This window comes from Sorex araneus, chromosome 5 (genome assembly GCF_027595985.1).
Source record: "Sorex araneus isolate mSorAra2 chromosome 5, mSorAra2.pri, whole genome shotgun sequence".
Classification (NCBI taxonomy): Eukaryota; Metazoa; Chordata; class Mammalia; order Eulipotyphla; family Soricidae; genus Sorex; species Sorex araneus.
In genome coordinates this window covers 81723744-81747722 of record NC_073306.1, presented here as the reverse complement: position 1 = coordinate 81747722, position 23979 = coordinate 81723744, and the positions used below count along the sequence as shown (strand labels likewise).

Below are 23979 nucleotides of genomic sequence, written 5' to 3'. Positions count from 1 at the left end.
TCTTTCTTTCTTCTTTCTTTCTTTCTTTCTTTCTTTCTTTCTTCTTTCTTTCTTTCTTTCTTTCTTCCTCCTTCCTTCCTTCCTTCCTTCCTTCTTTTCTCATTTCTTCCTTCCTTTCTTCTTCTTCTTTCTTTCTTTCCTTTCTTTCCTTTCTTTCTTTCTTTCTTTCTTTCTTTCTTTCTTTCTTTCTTTCTTTCTTTCTTTCTTCTTCCTTCCTTCCTTCCTCCTTCCTTCCTTCCTTCCTTCCTTTCTTTCTTTCTTTCTTTCTTTCTTTCTTTCTTTCTTTCTTTCTTTCTTTCTTTCTTTCTTTCTTTCCTTCTTCCTTCCTTCCTTCCTTCCTTCCTTCTTCCTTCCTTCCTTCCTTCCTTCCTTCCTTCCTTCCTTCCTTCCTTTCTTTCTTTCTTTCTTTCTTTCTTTCTTTCTTTCTTTCTTTCTTTCTTTGTCATACCCAGCAATGAACAGGACTTACTCCTGACTCTGCACTCAGGATTTACCCCTGGTGGTGCTCAGGGGACCATATAGGATGCTAGAAATTGAACCCAGATCGGCCGTGTGCAAGGCAAACGCCCTACCCGCCTGTGCTATTGCTCCAGCCCTACTGGAGGTCTTTTTTTTTTTTTAATTTTATTTTATTGAATCACCGTGACAAAAGTTACAAAGCTTTCAGGTCATATAATGATCATATAATGATCAAAGCCCCATCCCTTCACCAGTGCACATGTTCCACCACCAAGAACCCCAATATACTCCCCTCCCACACCCACCCCCCACCTGAGTGGCTAATGATCCTCACTTTATTCTCTCTATATTTTGAATACATTCAATATTTCAACAGAGAACTCACTAGTATTATTTGGAATTTTTCCCCAACAATCAAACCTGCTGAAAAGACACCATTTGATAATTTGTTTTCCATTGCTGAGAATGAAGATTATATGAGCTTGGATATTGGTTATCGGATATCAGTTTTGGATTTCTGTTATTTTAGCTCAGTTCACAGTCTATATGCATTTCTATCAGAAACCACGGGGTGCCAAAATGGGTTAGTAGACCTCCTGGATCATAGTCTTTAAGGAGCAGAGGGGCCGTGTTGTGCGTGGCTGCTCCAGATCTCATCTGGGGGCCCACTGGAGGTCTTCCTTATGAGAGTACTAACCCTGTAAGAATACTACCCTTACATCTAAATTGCTCCCAAAAATCAGTTCTAATATCATCATTTTGAGGGTTAGGCGACAGGACTTCAGTGTGCGTGTGGGGGAAATATTTGTTCTATTATAGACAGGCCAGCATACCTGTCCCTAGCCAACGTAAGCCTCAAAAAGAGAAGCATCCAGAAGATTAAACATGAAGACAATAAATGAACATAGTTGCATTGGGAAAAACAAAAAGTTGTAGTTTTAAAGATAATGAGGTTAATAAAAGCCTAGAGTCAACAGCTACAATAGAGAAACTAGGACAGCTCAGACCACAAACACTCTAGATGGATCATATCTTTTCAAAGGAGATAAAGGCCTTCTCAAAGGTCTTCAATGGCAACAGTAATACGGCCTTGGCCCGCTGATAAGTTCCTAATGCAGTAAAAATAGTTTATAAAAACTACCCACAATTTAGTAAGACTCAGAACCCAAGCGCAGGTATAGGGAAGGCAAACAATATGCTGATTCCCTCCACCCACATACTCGTGCAGGACACCCAGGTCCTATAGATTAGACTGAGCCTGGGGGCTGGGCCGACTTCTGGAAGCCACAGCAAGGGCAGTGGCTATAGGGCTGCAGTGGCCTTGGAAGCTCACCCGACTACACACCAGCTATGCAACTGTCACAAATCTCTCCAAATGCAAGTCCTTATGTGAAAAACTGTGATTGTTGCATTCAAAGGAGAGAACATGGGGCTGGAGCAATAGCACAGCGGGTAGGGCGTTTGCCTTGCACACGGTCGACCCAGGTTCGATTCCCAGCATCCCATATGGTCCCCTGAGCACCGCCAGGGGTAATTCCTGAGTGCAGAGCCAGGAGTGACCCCTGTGCATCGCCCAAAAAAAGCAAAAAAAGAAAAAAAAAAAAGGAGAGAACACACCAAAGAGTTTAGCCAAGTCAGTAGCACATAGAAAACTTAAGGAAAAAATAGTAAAATCAGGACTATTATTTCCAAACCAGTCACAAAAACAAGAGGGATGTCGCACCCAACACAAATGAAGCAGGAATGAGAGGGGAGAGCCAAGGGTGGGGGGAAGGGGTGCAGTCATGAGGGACCAGGACACCCCATGTGTGTCTAGGCGATGTCAGCCTTCATGAGAACCACAGTTTGAGGGATCCTTTCAAGTAACTGACCACAACACCTAAGAAGCAGCAAACACAGTAACTACATATTACACCTACAGCTAAGAAGCAGCAAACACAGTAACTACATATTACACCTAGTGTAATTACTGTATTATCCCATCTTGAGTGTTTAATTGGAGGGCGGGGGATGTGGCATGCCTGCCTTGCACATATGAGGCCCTAGGTTCAATCCCTGGCACCACCAAACAAAAGAACAAAAATCAAAAAGCACACCTTGAGCACAGCCAGGTATTGTCCCCAAACAAACAAAAGATGAATTGGTACATTCAAATCAACAAAATGGAACACACATAATAAGGAACATAAAGAGAACTAAAAATTGGTTTATAAAATAAATCCACAATTAAATACCACATGTGTTTACATGTCAAAGAGTTTACACAGTTAAAAATTTGCCTTTTATTGGGCTCGAGTGATAGCACAATGGGTGAGACGTTTGCCTTGCATGCGGCCGACCCGGGTTCGATTCCCAGCATCCCCAAGCACCGCCAGGAGTAATTCCTGAGTGCATGAGCCAGGAGTAACCCCGGTGCATTGCTGGGTGTGACCCAAAAACCAAAAAAAAAAAAGATGCTTGTAGCAACATGAATTGCAAAAACACTGTCAAAAAGACTAAGGACACACGCTTTATGTCACTCTTAAAAGAACAAGACATGGGAACAGAGAACCTATGGTGGTTCTCATGGGTAACGGAAAGTAATTGATGCTTTTCTATTTGTTTGTTTTATTTTGGGCTCTTTCTGGCTGTGCTCAGGGATTACTCTTTGCTCTGTACTCAAGGATCACTTCTTGCAGTGCTCAGGGAACTATATGTAGGGTGGGGATTGAATAGGAGTGGGCTTCATGCAAGACAGTCACCTTACTTCCTCTACTATCTCTGTAACCCTAATTAAGCTTATGGACAATGTAAATATTCTATATTTCAAATGTAGTGATAATGGCTATATATTGTCAAAATTCATAGAACTATATATGTAAGATGTAACAGTGGTTTGTTTTTAGAACCATATGTATATATATATGTATATATCTATAATATGCATACATATACATGTACATATACACACATATATATGGTAAAGTAGGAAGTATCATTTTAATTTGAGGTGGGGGCTAGTCTGGGTCACATCCGGCTCACACTCAGAGTACTCCTGGCTCTGTGCTCAGAGATCACTTGTGGTGGTGCTCAGGGGACCATATGCCTGGAGATATGTTGGAGATCAAACGAAAGTCTGCCACATGCAAGGCAAGCCACTTACCCCTATACTATCTCTGTGCCTCCCCTGACCCTGTGCCCCTGCCAATCAGTTTAACTACAGCATCTCAAAGACACAGGTCATCCCTGTTATTCACAGCACATTATTTTTGTGATGAGCAAGTCGTAGAAACTGAAAAAGTAGGTGAGAAATGAGCTATGAGCTTTAATCTGGAAGAAGCACAAGGAACTGAATGAGGGAAAGGCTGGAGAGTGAGAATTCCTGTTTGGAAGGAGCTTCATTTCATTGTCTTTAAATGTCCAAATGCTGAAAGAGGAGAATGTATTCTTGGGATCTTGGGAATTCCATCCTGGGTGCCACCTGCATGTGCCCAGGGTGGTCCCTGTAACTGTGCTGTCGAGGGTCCCTGGCATCAGCAGAGGAGCCATCTGAGTAACCCCCCACAAGCACCACACAAGAACCACAACTTAAGGTGTTAGCCCCTGGCGAGCATGTGGCCAGCACTGCACATTGCCTTCTGCACACTAAACTGTGTGTGTGTGTGTGTGTGTGTGTGTGTGTGTGTGTGTGAGAGAGAGAGAGAGAGAGAGAGTGTCACAGTCGCGCCTTCCCCAGGGGGATGGAAGGGGGTGCAGACAGCAGAATCTGACATTCTGGCACGGGGACAGAGAATATCACAGTAGGTCTGTGTTCGTGGGCAGTTTCCCTGGCTGCTGGTCTCTGTCGGCTTCTCTCACTTGGGGTTTTCATATTCACGGTCCTGTCTCTCACTCATTCCTCCAATCATTCACTAGCGGCTGGCTGAGTGACCAGGGAAAGCTCTGCCCTTTGTCTTCTGTTTAGGAAGGAGCAACAGAAAAATATGTGAGCGGATAAATACGCATGGATGTTGGTGTCTCATGAGGAACAGAACAAGAATGGGGGATAGAATGTTTGGGGGGGCAGTTGGCAGGCACACAGAATATTTTATAACAATGGTGAGGGTAGTTGAGGAGATTGTCTTTGGAGATTCACCCCAAGAAGTGAATGCTAAGAGTCAAGCCACGGGGAGAGAATCCAAGCATGGCTAGCGGTAAGTGACAAGGCCTTCGACAAAGCCCCCCTGGCTGATGGGGAAAGCGGGGCCTATGCGGTCAGTGTGCAGATGACAGAGGCAGCAGCCAGGCGCAGTAATCTGGTGGGTCTCAGGGACCATGGAAAAGAGCCTCCATTTTAGTCTCAGGGCAATGAGAAATGATCAGAAAGTCACCGGAGGGAGTGAGGTGATTTGCTTTTTAGAGATTTCTTTGGGGTCAGAGAGATAATACAGAGATGGAGGTGCTTGTCCTGCTTGTGAGCGAGCCTTGAGCACCACAAGATGTGGCCGAAACAATAAACAACAACTTAGAAGGAGGGACAAGGAAGAGGTGACCCAGAAGAAATCCCATGATACAGGAGGAAGACTGTGAGCACGATGGCAGGCAGAAATAGAACGTTTTCAGTGGGAGGAGGAAATGGTCGTCTCCGCTGAATCCCGCAGAGATGTCACATAAGAGTGGACTGAAAATTGTATTTGGCTGGGGAAGTCTCTGGCAACAGATTGGATGAAGCCTGTTTCAGCAAGTGCACTGCACCTCTGATTGGAAAGAACAAGAGACGAGAAAGCAAAAGCGAGTGGGCACAGGCAATTCCTGGTGAATTTTACTACAAGAAGATGCTGAGATGCAGTGCAGAGACTGGAGAGAATGCAGAGGAAGAGCTTATCTGAGGGCTATGCTAAGGCCTGATAGAGAGAAGTGCAGATACTGGAGGAAGTGAAGTCCTCAAATGGGCACCCATGGGATCCCGAGCCCCAAGGAGAGAGGCTGCAGATTTACACTTCAGTGAGTCGGAAGATTGCACGGTGAGATGAGATCATTATTGCAAATGGCTTCTATCAGTGAAGGGGAAGGTGAGATCACCTGATGAGAGTGAAGGATGATGAGAGTTAGAGGTTTAAGAAGAGAACTGTGGGAAAAAGAAACTCTCAGACTCCGGGGCCAGAGAGATAGTACAGGGTTAAGTTGCTTGCTTCGCACATGGCCAGCCCCAGTTCAACCACTGGCACATGGTATAGTCTCTTGAGCACTATCAGGGAAGAACCCTAAGTACAGAGTCAAAAAAAAAACCACCCCCCATAACAGAGGCAGGCAGAGGTTCTGCCATCATATTTCTGTTTCTGTGCTGGCCCAGAGACTGCCATGTTGGAGGTACTGAAATGTGGCCAAGACACTGAAGACTGGGGCTGGTGTGATAATACAGCGGGTAGGGCATTTGCCTTGCATGCGGCCGACCTGGGTTCGATTCCCAGCATCCCATATGGTCCCCTGAGCAATGCCGGGTCTAACCCAAAACCACACCCCCCAAAAAAAAGAGAGAGACTGAAGATACTGAAGACCAGAAACTGAAAGGGAGAACCCCTTCTGCTTCTGCAGAAAAAGCCTGCACCCCAGCAACTAGAGAGATACATTTGTAAACTGGTTTACAAAAGACATAAAAGTGACTAAATTTATTTCAAAGATTCTAGAATACTAGAGACAAGACCATTCTTGCAAAAAGTAATTAAATAATTACACATCATTTTCTCAGCATCCTAATCTTTCAAGGATAAGATATGTCTTTTCATTTTTGTGCTTTTAGGACATACAAAAAGTAGCACCTGGCTTATAATAAGTGCACAACACTGCTATTTATTTATTGGAGACATGCCCCTGGCTCTGCACCTAGGTATTACTCCCAACAGTGCTCAGGGGACCAAATGGGATGCTGGGGATGAAACCAGGGTTGGCCACATACAAGGCAAATGCACTACCCACTATACTATCTCTCTGACCCCATAACAATATTTTATAAAAATACACAACTAGAGCGATAGCACAGTGGGTAGGGCATTTGCCTTGCATGCAGTCAACCCGGGTGGCCGACCTGGGTAGGGCATTTGCCTTGCACGAGGCTCTCTTCCAGGAGCTTTGTTTTATACAGTCTCTGGATCTTGGCCATTGGTGGGTTACATGGCGCCAGGGGCAGTTTGTGGCTGTGACTACCAAGGTAGGGGAAAATGGGGGGTCTGGGTGGAGGAGGCTCAGTCCCAATCCCAGCAGGCTTAGAGATCTCAGCCTCAGGTCTGATTCCCAGCATCCCATATGGTCCCCCGAGCACTGCCAGAACTAATTCCTGAGTGCATGAGCCAGGTTCAAAACCAGGTGTAACCCCCTAAAAAGAAAAAAACAACAACCGTATACACATGGAGTTTCTAATTCCAAGAGTGTTTACAAGCTGAGGTAAAAGAGTGTCCAACATAGTTTAGATCCTTCAAAGCTAAGAAGCCATAGTAAAGCATAAAGACAAACATGCTTTAGGGACATTTTGTGGAGGAGGCTCAGTCCCGATCTGGGCAGGCCCAAGATCTCCAAAGATCTCAGCCACGGGTCCCATATACCTGGGTTCCTCTGATGGTTCCTTCATGGGTGAGGCTTGTCCGAGCGTGTGGAGAGTGGCCTTGGGCATGGCTGTGGCTGGGTTCTGGAGGTTTTCAGCTGCTGGGGCTCTGCTTGGGGTGGGAGGGAGACTCAACTCAGCCCCCTCTCAGGGGCCCTGGTGAAGACAGTCTGGCTCGGAGGGCAAGAGATTCTGCCCCCTGGAAAGTATGATGGAAAAAGATTTCTGTCTGATTTTTTGAGAAGAGTCCATACTGTTTTCCAAAAAGGCTGAACCAATCGGCATTCCCACCAGAAGTTAAGGAGAGTCCTTTTCTCCCCACATCCACGCCAACACCGATTGCTTTTGTTCTTTTGGATGTGGGCCAGTCTCTGGTGTGAGATGGTATCTCATTGTTGTTTTGATCTGCATCTCCCTTATGATTAATGATGAGGAGGATTTATTTTTAATGAGGAGCATTTTTTCATGTGTCTTCTGGCCATTTGGATTTCTTCTTTGAGAAAGTTTCTGTCCATTTCATCACCCCATTTTCTGATGGGGTTGGATGTTTTCTTCTTGTGAAGTTCAACTAGTGCCTTGTAAATCCTTGATATCAACCCCTTGTCAGATTGGTATTGGGTGAATATCCTTTCCCATTCTGTAGGCTGTCTTTGTATTCTTATCACTGTATCTTTTGAGGTGCAGACACTTCTCAGTTTAAGGTAGTCTCATTTGTTTATCTGTTTCCACTTGCTTGGCCAATGGTGTGTCACCTTTAAAGATTCCTTTAGCTTCAATGTTGTGGAGGGTTTTGCAGAACTTGTCTTTAATGTATCTGATGGATTCTGAGCTCCTATTTGATCCAGCAATACCACTTCTGGGAATATACCCCAGAGATGCAAGAAAGTATAGTAGAAATGACATCTGCACTTATATGTTCATTGCAGCACTGTTTACAATAGCCAGAATCTGAAAAAAACCCAAGTGCCTGAGAACAGATGACTGGCTAAAGAAACTTTCATACATCTACACAATGGAATACTATGCAGCTGTTAGAAAAGATGAAGTCATGAAATTTGCATATAGGTGGATCAACATGGAAGCATCATGCTAAGTGAAATGAATCAGAAAGAGAGGGACAGACACAGAAGGATTGCACTCATTTGTGGAATATAAAGTAACAGAATGGGAGACTAATACCCAAGAATAGTAGAGGTATGTACCAGGAGGATTACTCCACAGCTTAGAAGTCGGCCTCACATGGTGGAAGAAAAGGCAGCTGAGATAGAGAAGGGACCACCAAGTAAAGGGTGCTAGGAGGGCCCACTTAGGATGGGAGATGCGGGCTGAAAACAGAGACTGAACATGATGGCCATTCAATACATCTATTATAAATTACAACACCCCAAAGGAGAGAGAGAGCAAAAGGGAATGCTCTGCTACAGAGGCAGGGTGGGGTGGAGGGGATGGGGTGGGGGTGGTGGGAGGGATGCTGGGACCATTGGTGGTGAAGAATGGGCACTGGTGGAGGGATGGGGACTTGATCACTGTGTGCCTGAAATGCAAGCACGAAAGTTTGTAAGTCTGTAACTGTACCTCACGGTGATTCACTAATAAAAAAATTTAAAAAAGAATTCTGTCTGCCTCTTTCAAAGACTAACCAGAAGGCGTTGGGGGGAAGACCAAGCAAGAGGCCCAGATTTCATCTGATTTCTATTTTAGACTTTTAACTCTAGACTTAGGTCTGTGTGACCTCCCCATTTCTTGAAATGTTGCCTCAGGAGTAAAATTTTGTGTTTAGACCAGGCCACACCTGCTGGTGCTCAAAGACTATTCCTCATTCTGTGCTCTGGGGGCCATATATGGTGCGTCATTTGAACCAGGGTAGTACCCACATGTCAGGCAAGAACCTTACCTTTGTATTATCTCTTTGGCCCCAAGAGTAAAATATTTTTTTTCTTTTTGGGTCACACCCGGCGATGCACAGGGGTTACTTTTGGCTCTGCACTCAGGAATTACCCCTAGCGGTGCTCAGGGGACCATATGGGATACTGGGAATTGAACCTGGGTTGGCCGCATGCAAGGCAAAACCCTACCCGCTGTGCCATCACTCCAGCTCCCAAGAGTAAAATATTTTTTAAAATATTAAATAATAAATAAATAATATTAAGTAAATATTTAAAAATAAATATGAAAATTGTAAAAACAATACTAAAGAATACATAAGGGAAAAGGATTTTTTAAAAAGTCAGACAGAGGCGCATATGCTGCCTGAGCCCATGTGCTGCTTTTGCCTATGTGGCCGAGCACATGTGTCGCCCGCATCTCCCCCCTTGAGATGTATACTTTTATACTTTTGGGACAGAGGAATCGAACTGAGGTCAGCCGCGTGCAAGGCAAACGCCCTACCCGATGTGTTATTATTTTACTAAATTTAGACATTTTGTGCCTAAATCTCGGATTTGTGTAGGAGCTCACTCCACCCTTGGAGAAGCCCTCATTCTCTTTTGAGCACGTTACTCTTACTTTTTTCTCTCTCTTATCTCTTCCTCCTCCCGTCAAAAAGCCTCTAAATAAAATCTTTTTACTTAAAAAAAAAAATAAAGTCAGACAGAAAAGGTAAACCGACCAACTTAAAACCAGTCAATATAATTACAGTCCCTCCATGGAGGGAAAGTACACACACACCAACATGACACAGGGGCAGCCAAAGAAAGGATGAGGGAAAAAATGGAGTTTTCAACTAGTCATATTTTCCTGCAATGAACTTGTAGGCTATTTTTCAGGCTGAGAAGAAATAAAACTGTGGTCATAGACATGTATGAGTTCATGTTTATATGTCACTAAAAATAACAAGAAAGATAAAATATATACATATTTACTAAACCTTTTATTTTTATTTTTCCACTTTTCTCATCTAGAAATGGCCAGAAGGGGCAGGGTGAGGGTCATGGCTGGGCATGGAAATCATTGTGCAGGCGACTAGCACCCTCTAGTGGCTATTTAGATTCCCTGCATGTGGGACCATAAATAGCTTTTTGTAGACAGATCTTCAGAAAAATAACTTTCTTGGGAGGGAAAAGAAGAACCTTTTCATGTCTTGACATAAAGGTGTACCTTTTTCTTCAAGAAAATATAAAAATTTTTCACTGAAGAAAATTTAAAACTTGGGGGTGAGAGATAGTCCAGCAGATAGAGTATTTTCCTTGCACGCAGCTGACTAGGGTTGGATTCCTGACACCACCTACCCTACCCACCCCTGCAGGAGAGATACCTGAACACAGCCAGGAGTCAGCCCTGAGAACTCCTGGGTATCCCCCCATCCCACATTTTAAACTTAGAATCAGGGTAAAGACAATATTTTTCTGCAACATAATTATTAGAAATAATGGGCTCCCAAAGGCCTAACGCTAGTATTTTACAATGCAGTGAGTCCAGTTCTGTGTGGGTGATCTTCTAGAGATGACCCTCCAGCACCAATCAGGGAGCCCCCAAACAAAATGTAACAAAAAGCTAACAAACACTGACAAAACTGAAATGAGCTGTAAGAGTTCAGAATTAGGCCATTTGAAGACTTTTTTTTTTTTTTTTCTTTTTGGGTCACACCTGGCGATGCACAGGGGTTACTCCTGGCTCTGCACTCAGGAATTACCCCTGGCCGTGCTCAGGGGACCATATGGGATGCTGGGATTTGAACCCGGGTCGGCCGCGTGCAAGGCAAACGCCCTACCCGCTGTGCTATCTCTCCAGCCCCAGAAGACTTTTTTTTTTTTATTATATATTATTTATTTTCCCCATCCATTAATGTACTTTTTTTTCTTCTTTGATTTTTTAAAATAAATTTATTTATTTTTAATTAATGAATCACCGTGAGGGTACAGTTACGGACTTATACACTTTTGTGCTTATGCTTCCCTCATACAAAGTTCGGGAACCCATCCCTTCACCAGTGCCCATTCTCCACCACCAGTAAACCCAGCATCCCTCCCATTCTCCCCAATCCCATCTCCCCCCACCCCACCCTGCCACTGTGGCAGGGCATTCCCTTCTGTTCTCTCCCTCTAATTAGCTATTGTGGTTTGCAATAAAGGTGTTGAGTGGCCACTGTGCCCAGTCTCTAGCCTTCATTCAGCCCGCAACTCCCTTCTCCCGCCTGGCCTTCGACTACATTATAGTTGGTGATCCCGTCTCTGAGTTGCCCTTTCGCCAGAATGTGAGGCCAGCCTCCAAGCCATGGAGTCGACCTCCTGGTACTCGTTTCTACAATTCTTGGGTGTTAGTCTCCCACTCTGTTATTCTATATGCCATAGATGAGTGCAATCTTTCTATGTCTGTCTCTCTCTTTCTGACTCATTTCACTAGCATGAAACTTTTCATGCCCATCCACTTAAATAAAAAATTCATGACCTCCTTTTTTCTAACAGCTGCATAGTATTCCATTGTATAGATGTACCAAAGTTTCCTCAACCAGTCATCCGTTCTAGGACATTCGGGTTTTTTCCAGATTATGGCTATTGTAAATAGTGCTGCGATGAACATACATGTGCAGATGTCGTTTTGATTATACTTTTTTGCCTCTCTGGGATATATTCCCAGCAGTGGTATTGCTGGGTCAAATGGGAGCTCAATATCTAATTTTTTGAGAATCGTCCATATTGTTTTCCAGAAGGGCTGAACCAGTCGGCATTCCCACCAGCAGTGTAGAAGGGTCCCTTTCTCCCCACATCCTCTCCAGCAGCGGTTGCTTTTGTTCTTTTGGATGTGTGCTAGTCTATGTGGTGTGAGGTGGTATCTCGTGGTTGTTTTGATCTGCATCTCTCTGATGATTAGTGATGTAGAGCACTTTCATTTGAAGACTTTTTTTTCCTATCCATTTGTTAACATCTTCATCCTCTCGATAATTTGCATTAAGGAAGTTTAACGGCAAGTGGATTATATGATGCTACTAATTGCTCTTCACATGTGAATAAGTGTTCTTGAGAAATCTTTTTCTCATAGTTTAGATGTAAAGACTACCCTTTTACTTATGCTAAGGTAGACTCTGCAGCATTTTATTTTGGGTTTATTTGCTGTGTTAATTATGTCTTAATACTTATTTGGAATTTTTGCTGTATTTTTTGGGAACAATTAGTGGCATGTTTAATTTATCTATAACAGTCTAACCTGATCATGAAGTAATCTTTTTATAAGTTATTTTCTAGCTTAAGGACTTTGGGCATTTTTTGATGGGCAAAAGCAAGCTCTAAGGATTCTTTCAAATATAGGACACATGGTCATACAGAGAAGGTGTTAGTTTCAGGAAAGAAAGAATGGAGATCAGGCGTTTGGACAGTTCAAATGAAAGATAATGCAAGACTAAACTAACACAATGGCAGAGAAGGTGGAAAAGAGACATTGAAAACCTTTCTCAAAGAGAATATTCTTTGAGAGTATTTTTTAATATTCTTTGAGAGAATTTGAGAATATTCAGTGACTGAATAATGAAGGGTAAGAAAAAAGAAACTGATAATTCTGAGATTTCCTTCTTGAAAATAAATGATGGTTCATTGGAGACAAGCTAAGAATAAGTATAAGAGACCACTTGGTTTTGCACTCCTAAGTGCAAAATAACTTCTGGGCAGGTTCAGAGACCCCTGTGGGATGCCACAGATGGAACCTAAATTGGCTGCATGCAAAGCAAGCAAGCATCTAACCCACTGTAGTCTCTCTCCAAGCCTCTAGTCTTATTCTATCAAGTCTCAGTAGAGCTTCTATGTATTGTTCTCCTTTTTTTTACCATTGCCATTTTAAAAGTTCAAAAATTTCTTTAGAAGTTTTATCATGAGTAATAAGAATAGGTCTCCACAGGCTGTTAGAATGCCTTTGCCACAGTTTCTGTCACCTTTCCAGTTCTCCTTAGCCCCACATTTCAGTAGCATAGAGAACAAAACCAAACATTGTAGAATTACATGGTTCTTGTAACAAACTCATAACCACTTAAAGAAACTTCTCTTAATCTGCTATAAACTTCAAGCCTTGCTAGAGGCAATGGAATTCTCCTTGTGAGGATAATAGAGTTTTGATTATCTACATTAATGCAATATGCTTTTCCACCTGACTAAACAGCCTCTGAGAGCATCTGTCTGTTTTAGGGTGTGCTGTTTCTTTTAGAGTTGGGCTTACTGGCCCATGTTTGTTTTCATCACTTGTCTAAATAACCAGAGCCATGGGCAAAAGTCTTTAAAAATTATCTCAACTCTTTCTTATGACAGCTTGGCCAATATACATTGGATTAATTCAATTTTTTTTTGGTAATCAGACAGCTCAATAGACTGGAGCACAAGCTTAACATGTAGGAGGACTGACTGAGTTCAATCCCTGGTACCACATGGTCCCTGACTAGCATTAGGCATGATCCTACAAGCACCCACAAACCTGGAGAATCCCTGGGTGGCCCCAAATAATCTCTAGCATATGTCACTTTTAAAGGATGTTTGCTTTTATCCTGTCAAAACACTGTGAGTACATAATGTGTTTGGAGCCTCCCCATATTTAAAAATTATTCAAACCCCAAGAGAGAGATTTAAGAATATCTCTATGCTCATAAAACATTTTATTTATTGTAAAGTTCTACTGTGGCCACTCTATTAGAGTATGCTTTTAAAAAAAAATTGTTTTACTTTGTACTCTAACAGGCAAGTGGTAGGGCTGTGGCTTGGTGTAGCAGATTGGTCCCACCAAAGAAAGTCAGATCATGATATTATCTTGTACTATGTTGATTCTCTGCTTTGTAGAAAATAAAATTTAACCAGTCAGAAAAAAAGGTGATTCTTAACAATCAAACCCACAAGACAGATACTTAACTCATATGCTAATTTATGAATAAAAGTATTCTAAACAGTCATACTGGCCTATTATTGCATTCTCACTTGCCTAATAAAAACTTATGGGGGGCTGGAGCGATAGCACAGCAGGTAGGGCGTTTGCCTTGCATGCGGTCAACCAGAGTTCAATTCCCAGCATCACATATGGTCCCCTGAGCACCGCCAGAGCACCTAAGTGCAAAGCCTGGAGTGACCCCTATGCATTGCCGGGTGTGACCCAAAAAGAAAAAAAAACTTAGGTGGAAAGTCTGGGGATATGGCTCAGAGGTAGAGAACATATGTCACATGTGTGAGATCTTGAGCTCAAGCCCCAGCATACACACACACACACACACACACACACACACACACACACACAGTTGGGAGAAAAATGTTTATTTGCAAGTTTGCATGGTAATCAGAGGCTTAGAACAACGTGGAATTAAGTGAAAACAAAATAATCTGATCTCATCTATTATGTGCACACCTCTTAAAAATTTAAATTGCTGGCTAGGGTATTCATGCTGCCAGCTTTGCCTTACCATCTAAGGTGTAACTGATACTGCGTGGATTTAAAGGATATTAAGCATTCCTGGGGGACTCTGAGGTATGCCTGGAAGAGGCACAATAACACAATAACAAAATCCAAAGAATCAACTTGCTTTAATACCTGAGAAGAAGGGTTAGAATTAACATTTCTGTGTGCTAATGGGAAAGAGGACTGCCAAAGTCTAGAAAAGATGAGGGCATGTCAACTAATAATCATTGAAAAACCCTTCAAATATGCCAGGCTCTTTCAGTTTTTGGACACGCTCTTTTCTATGCTTATGAAACACCCTTCTTGAGCCAAGGAGATAGCTCAAAATTCTAGTGTGCACACTTGGCATGCAGGAGGCCTGGGGTCAGCCCTGGCATGGCATGGTCCCCTGAGTCAGTCAAGTGTTATCCCTAAAACAACCAAACAAACCAACCTCTTTTTCTCTTTTCTTGCTGCCATCAATACTCCTCCACTACATTCAGCCTCTTGGGTAGGAGCTCTTACAGAGTGCTGCCATACTCATCTTTACAAGGTGCTTATTAGTTAGCTGGAAGATGCTGATGAGGACAGAACTCAGATGACATCAAGACATAGTATAGTGGGGCTGAAGCGATAGTACAGCAGGTAAGGCTTTTGCCTTGCATGTGGCCAATGCAGGTTCAATCCCCGGCATCCCATATGGTCCCTCAAGCACCATCAGGAGTAATTCCTGAGTTCAGAGGCAGGGATAACCCCTGAAGATGGCTGGCTGTGACCCAAAAAGGGAAAATAAAAGTAAAGAAAGAGGCATAGCATAGTGTAAACTCATTGGGATGTGAAAGCAAGGCGACGAAGTTACATGGCTAAACCAGCAAGCTCAAGAATGTGGGCCGTGCCTCCTTTCCGGCCCCGCGCGAGATCGACCCCGGAGGCAACTGAACCACTTTGGACACGAGCGGCGCCCCCAAAATGCCTCCACACTGTGTGCTCGGAGCTACTGGCCCAGGAGCTGCCAGCGGGGTATGGTCTTTTCTCTCTCAACTCTTCCTCTTTGAACGCAGCGAGGCAATAGCCGGTTTTTAGACTATGCAGGAAGCCCGGGATAGCCCATGGGCGGGACTTCCGGATCCGCCCTGTGCCGGCCGACATTTAAGCACAGAGCCATGTGGGGACGCTCCTTTCCGGCCCCGCGCGAGATCGACCCCGGAGGCAACTGAACCACTTTGGACACGAGCGGCGTCCCCAACATGCCTCCAAACTGTGTGCTCGGAGCTACTGGCCCAGGCGCTGCCAGTGAGTGATGCAACTACCAAAAGAATTTTCCCTGGACTTCATATAGAAATCCAAAACCGCGCGGCTGCTAGACCGATAGCAGCCGCGCAACCTAATATCTCTTGATTGTCAGCAACGTGTAAATGTTCCTTTTTGGCAGGGCTTACCGTTGGGGGGAAACTCCAAACAATAGTACTGAGTTTTTTGTTGAAGGGTAAAAGATTGTAGCGATAGAATTTTAGGCAGAATTTTCCCTGGACTTTATATAGAAACCCAAAACCATGTAGCCGCGGATGCCTAATGTCATCTAATCATCGGCAATATGAAATGGTTCCTTTGTAATGGGTTGGACTTTGGGGGGACCATAATAGGGTTAAAGTTTGTAGCGATGTGTAATTTCTGGCTGTACTTTCCCTGGACTTTATACAGAAATTCAAAGCCGCGAGGCCGCTGCCATGGCCGCGCAACCTATTGTCATTTAATCATCACCAATATGAAATGGTTCCTTTTTAATGGGTCGGACTTTGGTGGGAAATCCTAACAAGAATAGTAAGTCTCTTGCTGAAATATTGAAGGCTACCAAAGTGGTAGCCATCTCTATAGACTGAACTAAGCCATATCCCCACGCCGGCTGAGAAGAAATATCCTTCTTTCTCGGGAAGAAACGCGGCGTGGCGTTAACCATAGTATGATGTCCATTAAGCTGACACGGACCTGGTGGCGTGGGAATGGGATACAAGGGAATAAATTATTATGTACTTGGAACAGCGGGACGCTGGTGGAATCTCGAGCCGGGGCCGATACCAGCGTATTACTTTTGGTTCCAGAAACTGTTTACAGACATTCTACCAGACTATCAACTAAGCCAGAGCCCCACGCCGGCTGATGACGGGAAATAACCATCTTTTTTGGTTTGTTTTCCCTTTGTCAGGCAGCGTGGTGATTACTAAACAGGCGTGAACTCGGTGGCGCGGGACGAGGGGGGGAAAAAATAGAAAAGTTATGTAACAAACAGCGGGACTTAACATCTCTACATTCTCAGCAATGGAGAGCCATCAAATGCTTCCTTGACAGTGGGACTGTCTTCTCTTTTTTGGGGGGAAACCCTAGCAACAATAGTGAGTTATGTGTTGAAACATGGACTGTAACCAAGATAAAGCGCAAACGAAGTGAAACTTATCACTTACAAGGGCGGGGACTGGGGGGGCAGGAGGGGGTGGGAGGTATAATGGGGTGGTTGGTGATGGAATATGGGCACGGGTGAAGGGAAGGGTGTTTGAGTATTGTATAACAGACATAATCCTGAGAACTATGTAACCCTCCACATGGTGATTCAATAAAATTTAAATTTAAAAAAAAAAAAGAATGTGGGCCATGCAAGTATATGACAAGCTGAACAATGAGACTGGGAATGGGAGACTGAAAAAAAAAAGTTTTCATTTTTAGTTTATGAGAGACTTAAAGCATGTTTTACACTGGTGGGATAGGATGAAACCCACAAGGTTGAAAATACAGATGAGAAGAATGACTGAGGAGAGAGGAAGAATCCAAATACAGATAGATGGTTACTGAGGGAAATAGCCTTTATGGTGATGACAAGGAAGTAAACTAGGGGACCAGGGAAATAACTCAAAGGACTGCAGCATGTGGGAGGCCAAGGTCAAGGTTGATGCCTAGTACCAAAAACGTGGTAAGTAAACATAGTGCAGATACAGGGTTAGTAAATTTACTTATTTTAATTTTTTTGAGGGGGTGGGTGTTGGGCCACACCTGGTGGTGCTCAGGGTTTATTCTTGGCTGTGCACTCGGGGATCAAACCTGGTGGGTTTAGGGGGACCAAATGTGGCGCTTGGGATCACAGCTTCGTCTGCTGCCTGCAAGGTCAGTGCCTTACCTGCTGTACTATCCCTCCAGCCCCAAGCCAGTAAATTCAGAAGCACAGAACGGTATATAGTCCTCATTCCTTATAGCTGCTATTCCTCATTTAAAGCAGAAGTCACCTGCTAAAGGAGCATGCATGTATGTTGGAGGACTTGAGAAGAATAAATCAAAGGTGGGCAAAACATTGAGCCTGGATTACAGAAACAAAAATGCCAAGGGAAACCCAGCTTCTAGAAACCCCTGCCACCGGCAGTCACACCCTCAACCCGCCCTCGGAGCCATCTTGCCACAGCAGCCAGCAGTGAAGAATCCGGGCCGGTGGGCACCGCAAGCCAGAGAACACTCCGGACCCCAGACCGGGCCAACAACACCAAGGTGCCAGACAGAGAAGGTGCAGCCAATCCACCTTCTCCAGATGGAGTCCCGGCGACACTGAGCTTCTACTAACATGGCTCCGGTATGTGGGTCTGGGACTTTTTCTCCAAACCGCGTTGCCGCTTATGTGGCCTTTCCTGATATACAAAACAAATGCTCAGGAACAGCTCCGCCACCCCTGAGCATCCATTATCCCAGAGGCACAGAAACCAATCTCGGCAGAAATTCTCCTGGACTGTGAACTAAGCTACGGCCCCGTGCAGCCCCGGGAGGGGAAGGGTTTCTGTTCCTCGGCCTTTTCCCCTTTGCAGCAGCATGGCGACCAGCACCTTTCAGAGACAATTGGACAGAGAGGTAGGAGCATGCAGTGATGAGACGCATGGGGGATCTCGTGATGGGGGGTTGAGGGGCAGAACCGGCCCTGTCTTTTGTCCAAATGAGACCCCAAGCGGTCACCCACGAACAGCTCCTCCGCTCCTGAACAGCCATGATCCCAGAGGCACACAAACCAACCTCGGAATATAGCGGCTGCTGGCAGAAATACCTCTGGCTGAATACCAGAATCCCAAAACTGGGCGGCCGCTTTCGCGACTGTACAACCTCGTATGCTCTTTGCTATCGACAATAAATGCCATTCCGACAGGTCTAACTGTTGGAAGAAAAACTCCAAATAATGAGAGTGAGTTTTCTGTCAAAAATTAAATGTAATCAAAATAAGGAGAGTACAGTGAAAATCATCTGCCACACTGGCAGAGGGGGAGTGGGAGGGGGGGTATGCTGGGGTTCTTGGTGGTGGAACATGTGCGCTGATGAAGGGATGGGTGTTTGATCATTGTATGACTGAGACTTAATCCTAAAAGCCCTGTAACTGTTCTCACGGTGAATCAATTAAAATAAATAAATAAATAAATGAAAACCGCCAAGGGAGGAGAGAAATGGAAGGGAAAGAAAGAGGAGGAATTCTGGAATAACACAGAAGCAAGACTCAGGGGTGTTAGATTTGTCTGGGATATAGAGTTGAGGTATCTGGGTACACAGTAACCCCAAGAGCCAACACAGCTGTAAGCATGGGACCCAAATTACAATGATGAAACTTAAAATGTGTCTGTCAAGGAGTCAGGGTGGGGGTGGGAGGGAAGACTGGTGGGGTCACTGGCAAGGGATGGGGACATGTGTAGGAACACTGAAGGCCTGGAACTTGAGTGTCAACAGCTTAGTAAATCATGATGTCTAAATAATGAAAGGTTTTTTTTTGGGGGGGTGGGGGTTGGCCACACAGGCAGTACTCAGGGCTTACTCCTGGTGGAGCTCAGAGGACCACATGGGAAATCAAATCTGGGTCCGCTGCATGGAAGGTAAGTGCCCTACCCACTCTACTATCCTCTGGTCCAATATATATTTAGGTATATAGGTATATATATGTATATATATACACACATATATATATATTGATAATGAGAGAAAAAGTAAATATTTAATTCATAACTAGCTATTTATTAAATTAAATATTTAATAAATAACTAGCTACAAAGATTAATCCTAAGAGTTTTTAAGTCAAATAGGGTAAGTTCAAACTAACAGCATAAACAGATTCTCAATATCCATGGTTTACAAAGATAGTTTATTTCTCTCTTGAAAGAGTCAAAGAAGAATGTTCAGGTCCTTTAGGCGCCCAGGTACCTGCAATTTTGTTTGCCCACCACCCCCTCTGATGCTCTCCCCAGTGGCTCGGGAGAAGTTAGGCTGCAGGCAACTCCAGCTCTGGGGAGAGACCCCAGGAGACGGGCACCGATACAGGATTCTAGCTGCAGGGCTGGAAGTGGTGTGCGCGCTTCATCTCTGCTTGGCTTCTTCCAAGAGAAGTTATGTCATTGGAGGGAGTAGAAAATATAGCACCAGGCCACAGACCCAATTAAGACCCTGTAATCACAGAAAGAGGGAGAGTACTGGACTCGGGTGAAACAAGTTTCTAACAGAGCTTCACACTCTAAGCAAACTAAGCAATATAAAACAGCTTAAATGGGGCTGGAGCAATAGCACAATGGTAGGGCATTCGCCTTTCACGTGGGCGACCCGTGTTCGATTCCTCTGCCCCTCTCGGAGAGCCTGGCAAGCTACCGAGAGTATCAAGCCCACACGGCAGAGCCTGACAAGCTACCTGGGTGTAATGAATATGCCAAAAACAGCAACAATAAGTCTCAATGAGAGACGTTACTGGTGCCCGCTCGAACAAATCGATGAGCAACAGGGGCGGGGGCGGGGAGGGGGAAGGACAGTGAATAAATTCAGTAAAACTTTTTACTGTAATTAAAATTTCAGTAAATTTTGTAAGTCAAAAGTTTTAGGATAATGGCATGGGAGTGATTTGTAGTGACAGGCCATCAGAACACCTAGGCTGAGTAAGGAAATGTGTAACACTGCTGAGAAGTCAAGCTCAGGGGGTGGCAGAGGTGGGGGGATGGCACGAGATAAGGGAGTCTTTGGGGACCATGGGATTGGAAGATGCAGGGAGGACCATGAGATTGGGGGTGCTGGGAACTATGGGATCAGGAGGATGGAGAGGGCACCGTGAGCCTGGGGGGATGAAGGGGAACTGGGGAGTTTGGGGAACCACGGGATCAGGGGGAAGGCAGGGACTATGGGAAGAAAGAAGGATGAAGGGGACCTTGGGCGGGGGGAGGAGGCCCCTGCACTCAGTGGTGAGGGGGCTGGAGCGCAGTGCAAGGATAAGACAGAACTAAAAGGACAGAAGTGGAGGGCCCTCGGACACACTGGCAGTGGGGACAGTGCAGTAACTTTGTATAGTAAAACTAAGAATACTGACACTATTGAACTACCTTAACTGTAAGAAAAAAGCAAAAACAAAAAGGATATACCCAAAAACAAAAAAAAAAAAGAAAAATTTCATTATGAGATTATTCATCATCTTTAGTCTTGCTGGTGCTCAGAGCTCCCTCTGGGCTCTGTGCTCACTGCTCTCTCCAGGCCACATCCTGGCAGTGCTGGGGATCAAACCTGGCCTGGCCATGTGCAAGCAGTGCCCTGCTTGTTGGACTATCTCTCTGGCTCCCACTTATTTTTCTTGTAGACAAATCAGAAAAGGTTTTTTTTTTTTTTTGGCGGGGGGCTGGGGGAGTCATACCCGGTGATGCACAGGGGTTACTCCTGGCTCTGCACTCAGGAATTACTCCTGGCAGTGCTCGGGGGACCATATGGGATGCTGGGAAACCCGAGTCGACCACGTGCAGGGCAAATGCCCTACCCACTGTGCTATCACTCCAGCCACCAGAAAAGTATTTTTCTCCCTCCTCTGGGCTCTGCGTCTGTTCTTTCGGCTGCGCCCTACGAAGGGTTCTCCCTGCTGAACAGAACGAGATCTCCACATCGACTTCCACACCTGGAAAAGTATTTTTAAAGCTCACAAAAGAGGGGCCAGAGTGATAGTACAGCGGGCAGGGCATTTGCCTTGCATGTGTTCGACCTGGGTTTGATCCGGGATCCCATACAGTCCCCAGAGCATTGCCAGGAGTAATTCCTGAGTGCAGAGCCTGAGCATTGCCAGGTGTGACCCAAAAAGCCACTGTATCACTGTCATCCCGTTGCTCATCAATCGCTTGAGTTGGCACCAGTAACGTCTCCATTTTTCCCTGTCGTGTGCTAGTGTAGCCCGATAGCGTATTGGGGGCTCTTTCAGGGTCAGGGGAATGAGGACTCTCGTTACTGTTTTTTGGCATATTGAGTATGCCATGGGTAGCTAAAATAGTTAAAAAAAAAAAAGAAAGAAAAAACCCTCACAAAAGAAAATAATCTAAAAGCTTAAAAAAATGTATCATGATCTATCACTTCTGTGTTCATCTAGGAGTGCTGAGTGCATTGACGTGTTGGATATAATAACCTTGTGAAGTAGGTACCACTCTATGATTAGGGAAATAAAGAAATATTAAATAACTCACTCAAAGTGACACACAAACATGCACAATTAGAAGGGCTTTCTTTAAAATACTGAACTAAAAAATTTCTTTACAAGCAGGTCAGGGAGATAGCCGAATGGGCTGGAGTCCACAAAAATCCAGGGTTTGCTTCCTAGTACCACATGGTCCCCTGAAGCACCACAGGGAGCAGCCCGAGTACTGTTGGGTCTGGTCCAAAAATCACAACAAACCAAAAAATTATTTATCAAAATCTAGCTTTTATAAAGTATGACCTACACAGAAGTGAGCAGGATAACACAGAAAGCCTGGATTCCTACCCTGATACTACCTGATCCCCTAAGCACAGAGTTGGGTGTAGGCTCTAAGTATCACTAAGTACCTGTACTATCACCAAGTATGGTCCAAAACTGGAAAATACAAAAACAAACAAACAAAAAACTACAGCATGACAATAAGAAATACCCAACTGAAGACAAAAGAAAGCCAACAGCATAATACCAAAAATTCAATTTTTCACCACACCAACTTCTTCCGTTTATAAATTTTCTCCCTGAAATAATTCAAAACAATAGATTAATCTCTGAAATATTCTAATGTTGATTCAGCATTAAAAGTCTACTATAATAATCAGGAATATATTCAACTAATAGGGGAATATTTTATCAATTGAAAAACATGAACCAGAGTTATATTCATGAATTGAATAGTTATATTGATGAAGTTACATTCATCAAGTTATACTGATGAATCATTTGAATATAAAAAGCAATTACTTCCGGGTGAGGGGAACTGGAAGGGAGGATAAGGTTAAACTAAACTGATTATAGAAACTGAAACAGGGGCTATAATTAAAAAAAAACAAACAAACAGACAGACACTGTTGTCAAACTGAGGGCAGAGTAAGGAAGATAGATAAAGGGCCCTTGGATGACTCTCGGCCAATGAGACTGGTGCCTCCCCACAAGACTGGTGGTGCTATTCAGGCCCTGCAGTGCTGCGGGTGATCTGGGCCAACCTGCAGGGGTCAGAGTCTGCACCTGGTGATGTGTGGGTCATCATGGAGTTCTGGAGATCAACCCAGGGTTAGTTATGTGCAAGGCATGTGCCTTAACCCTGTACTGTCTAGCTCTCCAGCCCCACTTAAACTCTTTTGTTTTTCATGTATTAAATGTTATGGAGAAATGTGAAGAAGTTTCAATAGTCTTTGTCTTACAATTCATTCTCAAAAAACTTAAACTTTTTGTGGGGGTTGGAGATATAGTACAGTGGGCAGGGCGCTTGCCTTGCACTCGACAGACATGGGCTCAATCCTTGGCACCCCATATGATTCCCTGAACCTGACAGGAGTAATCTCTGAGTGCAGAGCCAGGAGTAAGCACTGAGCACTGCCAGGTTTCGCCCCAAACCCCAAAAACCAAAACCCTTTTTGTGGACTGGAGAGAGAAAGGGCTGAGAATGTGCTCTGCATTCAAGAGTCTCAGGTTTGCTCTCTGGCACCAGACGGTCCCTGGAGCACTCCTGAGAGCAACCCTCAAGCACAGAGCCAGATATAGACCCTAAGCACCACTGGGGTAGCCAAAAACCAAAACAAAGTTTTGTAGGCCGCCCAAGTAATTTGATATGTATTAAAATGAGGCAAGTGCACAATCAGAAAAAGGTTGAGAAAAAAACATGTATAAAAATAAAATTTTTTTTGGAGTCCCAAGCGGTGTTCAAGGTGCCCAAGGGTCACCTGACGAGATACTGGGCAAACAAAGCCCATCTCTGAGTGCAAGGACCAGAGAATGTGGTTCTGACTGGGTCCTGCAGTACCAGGGACCAGCAGGGGCACCCCAGGCCACTAGGTCCACTCTGGTCACTGACTGAGAGGGTATATGATCCTGGTGAGCAACCTGGTTGGGCACCCCAGTACTATCTCCCTAGTCTCTAAAAATGTACTTTCATTTCTGTATGCAAACTATAAATGTTTAGAAATGGTTTTGAGTGTCTGTTGGGCATGTATAGTAGGATAAAGTTGCCTATTCCACAAAACATGCTCAAAGAATAATGGAAGTAGATAAACCAAGTGAATGGACCAAGGGAATAAAATATTCCTTGTGCTTAGAGCACTGTGGAAGTTCATGAACTTCTACAAAGATAAGGTACTGAACTCTTTCCTAGGTGAGC

The 23979-nt window shown here is 44.3% G+C and overlaps 1 protein-coding gene across 1 annotated transcript in view; it reads right to left on the bottom strand.

The window, feature by feature from the left end:
• Positions 1–19516: 19516 nt before the first annotated feature.
• CCDC18 (coiled-coil domain containing 18) overlaps positions 19517–23979 on the bottom strand; it is a 73684-nt gene continuing 69221 nt past the window's right edge. The window contains exons 29-30 of the mRNA XM_055139530.1: positions 22312–22363; positions 19517–19801 (exon numbers count right to left, since the gene is read on the bottom strand). Coding sequence (XP_054995505.1) covers positions 22349–22363 — 15 coding nt within the window. The 3' untranslated portion in view covers positions 19517–19801; positions 22312–22348. The remainder of the gene's footprint in view (positions 19802–22311; positions 22364–23979) is intronic.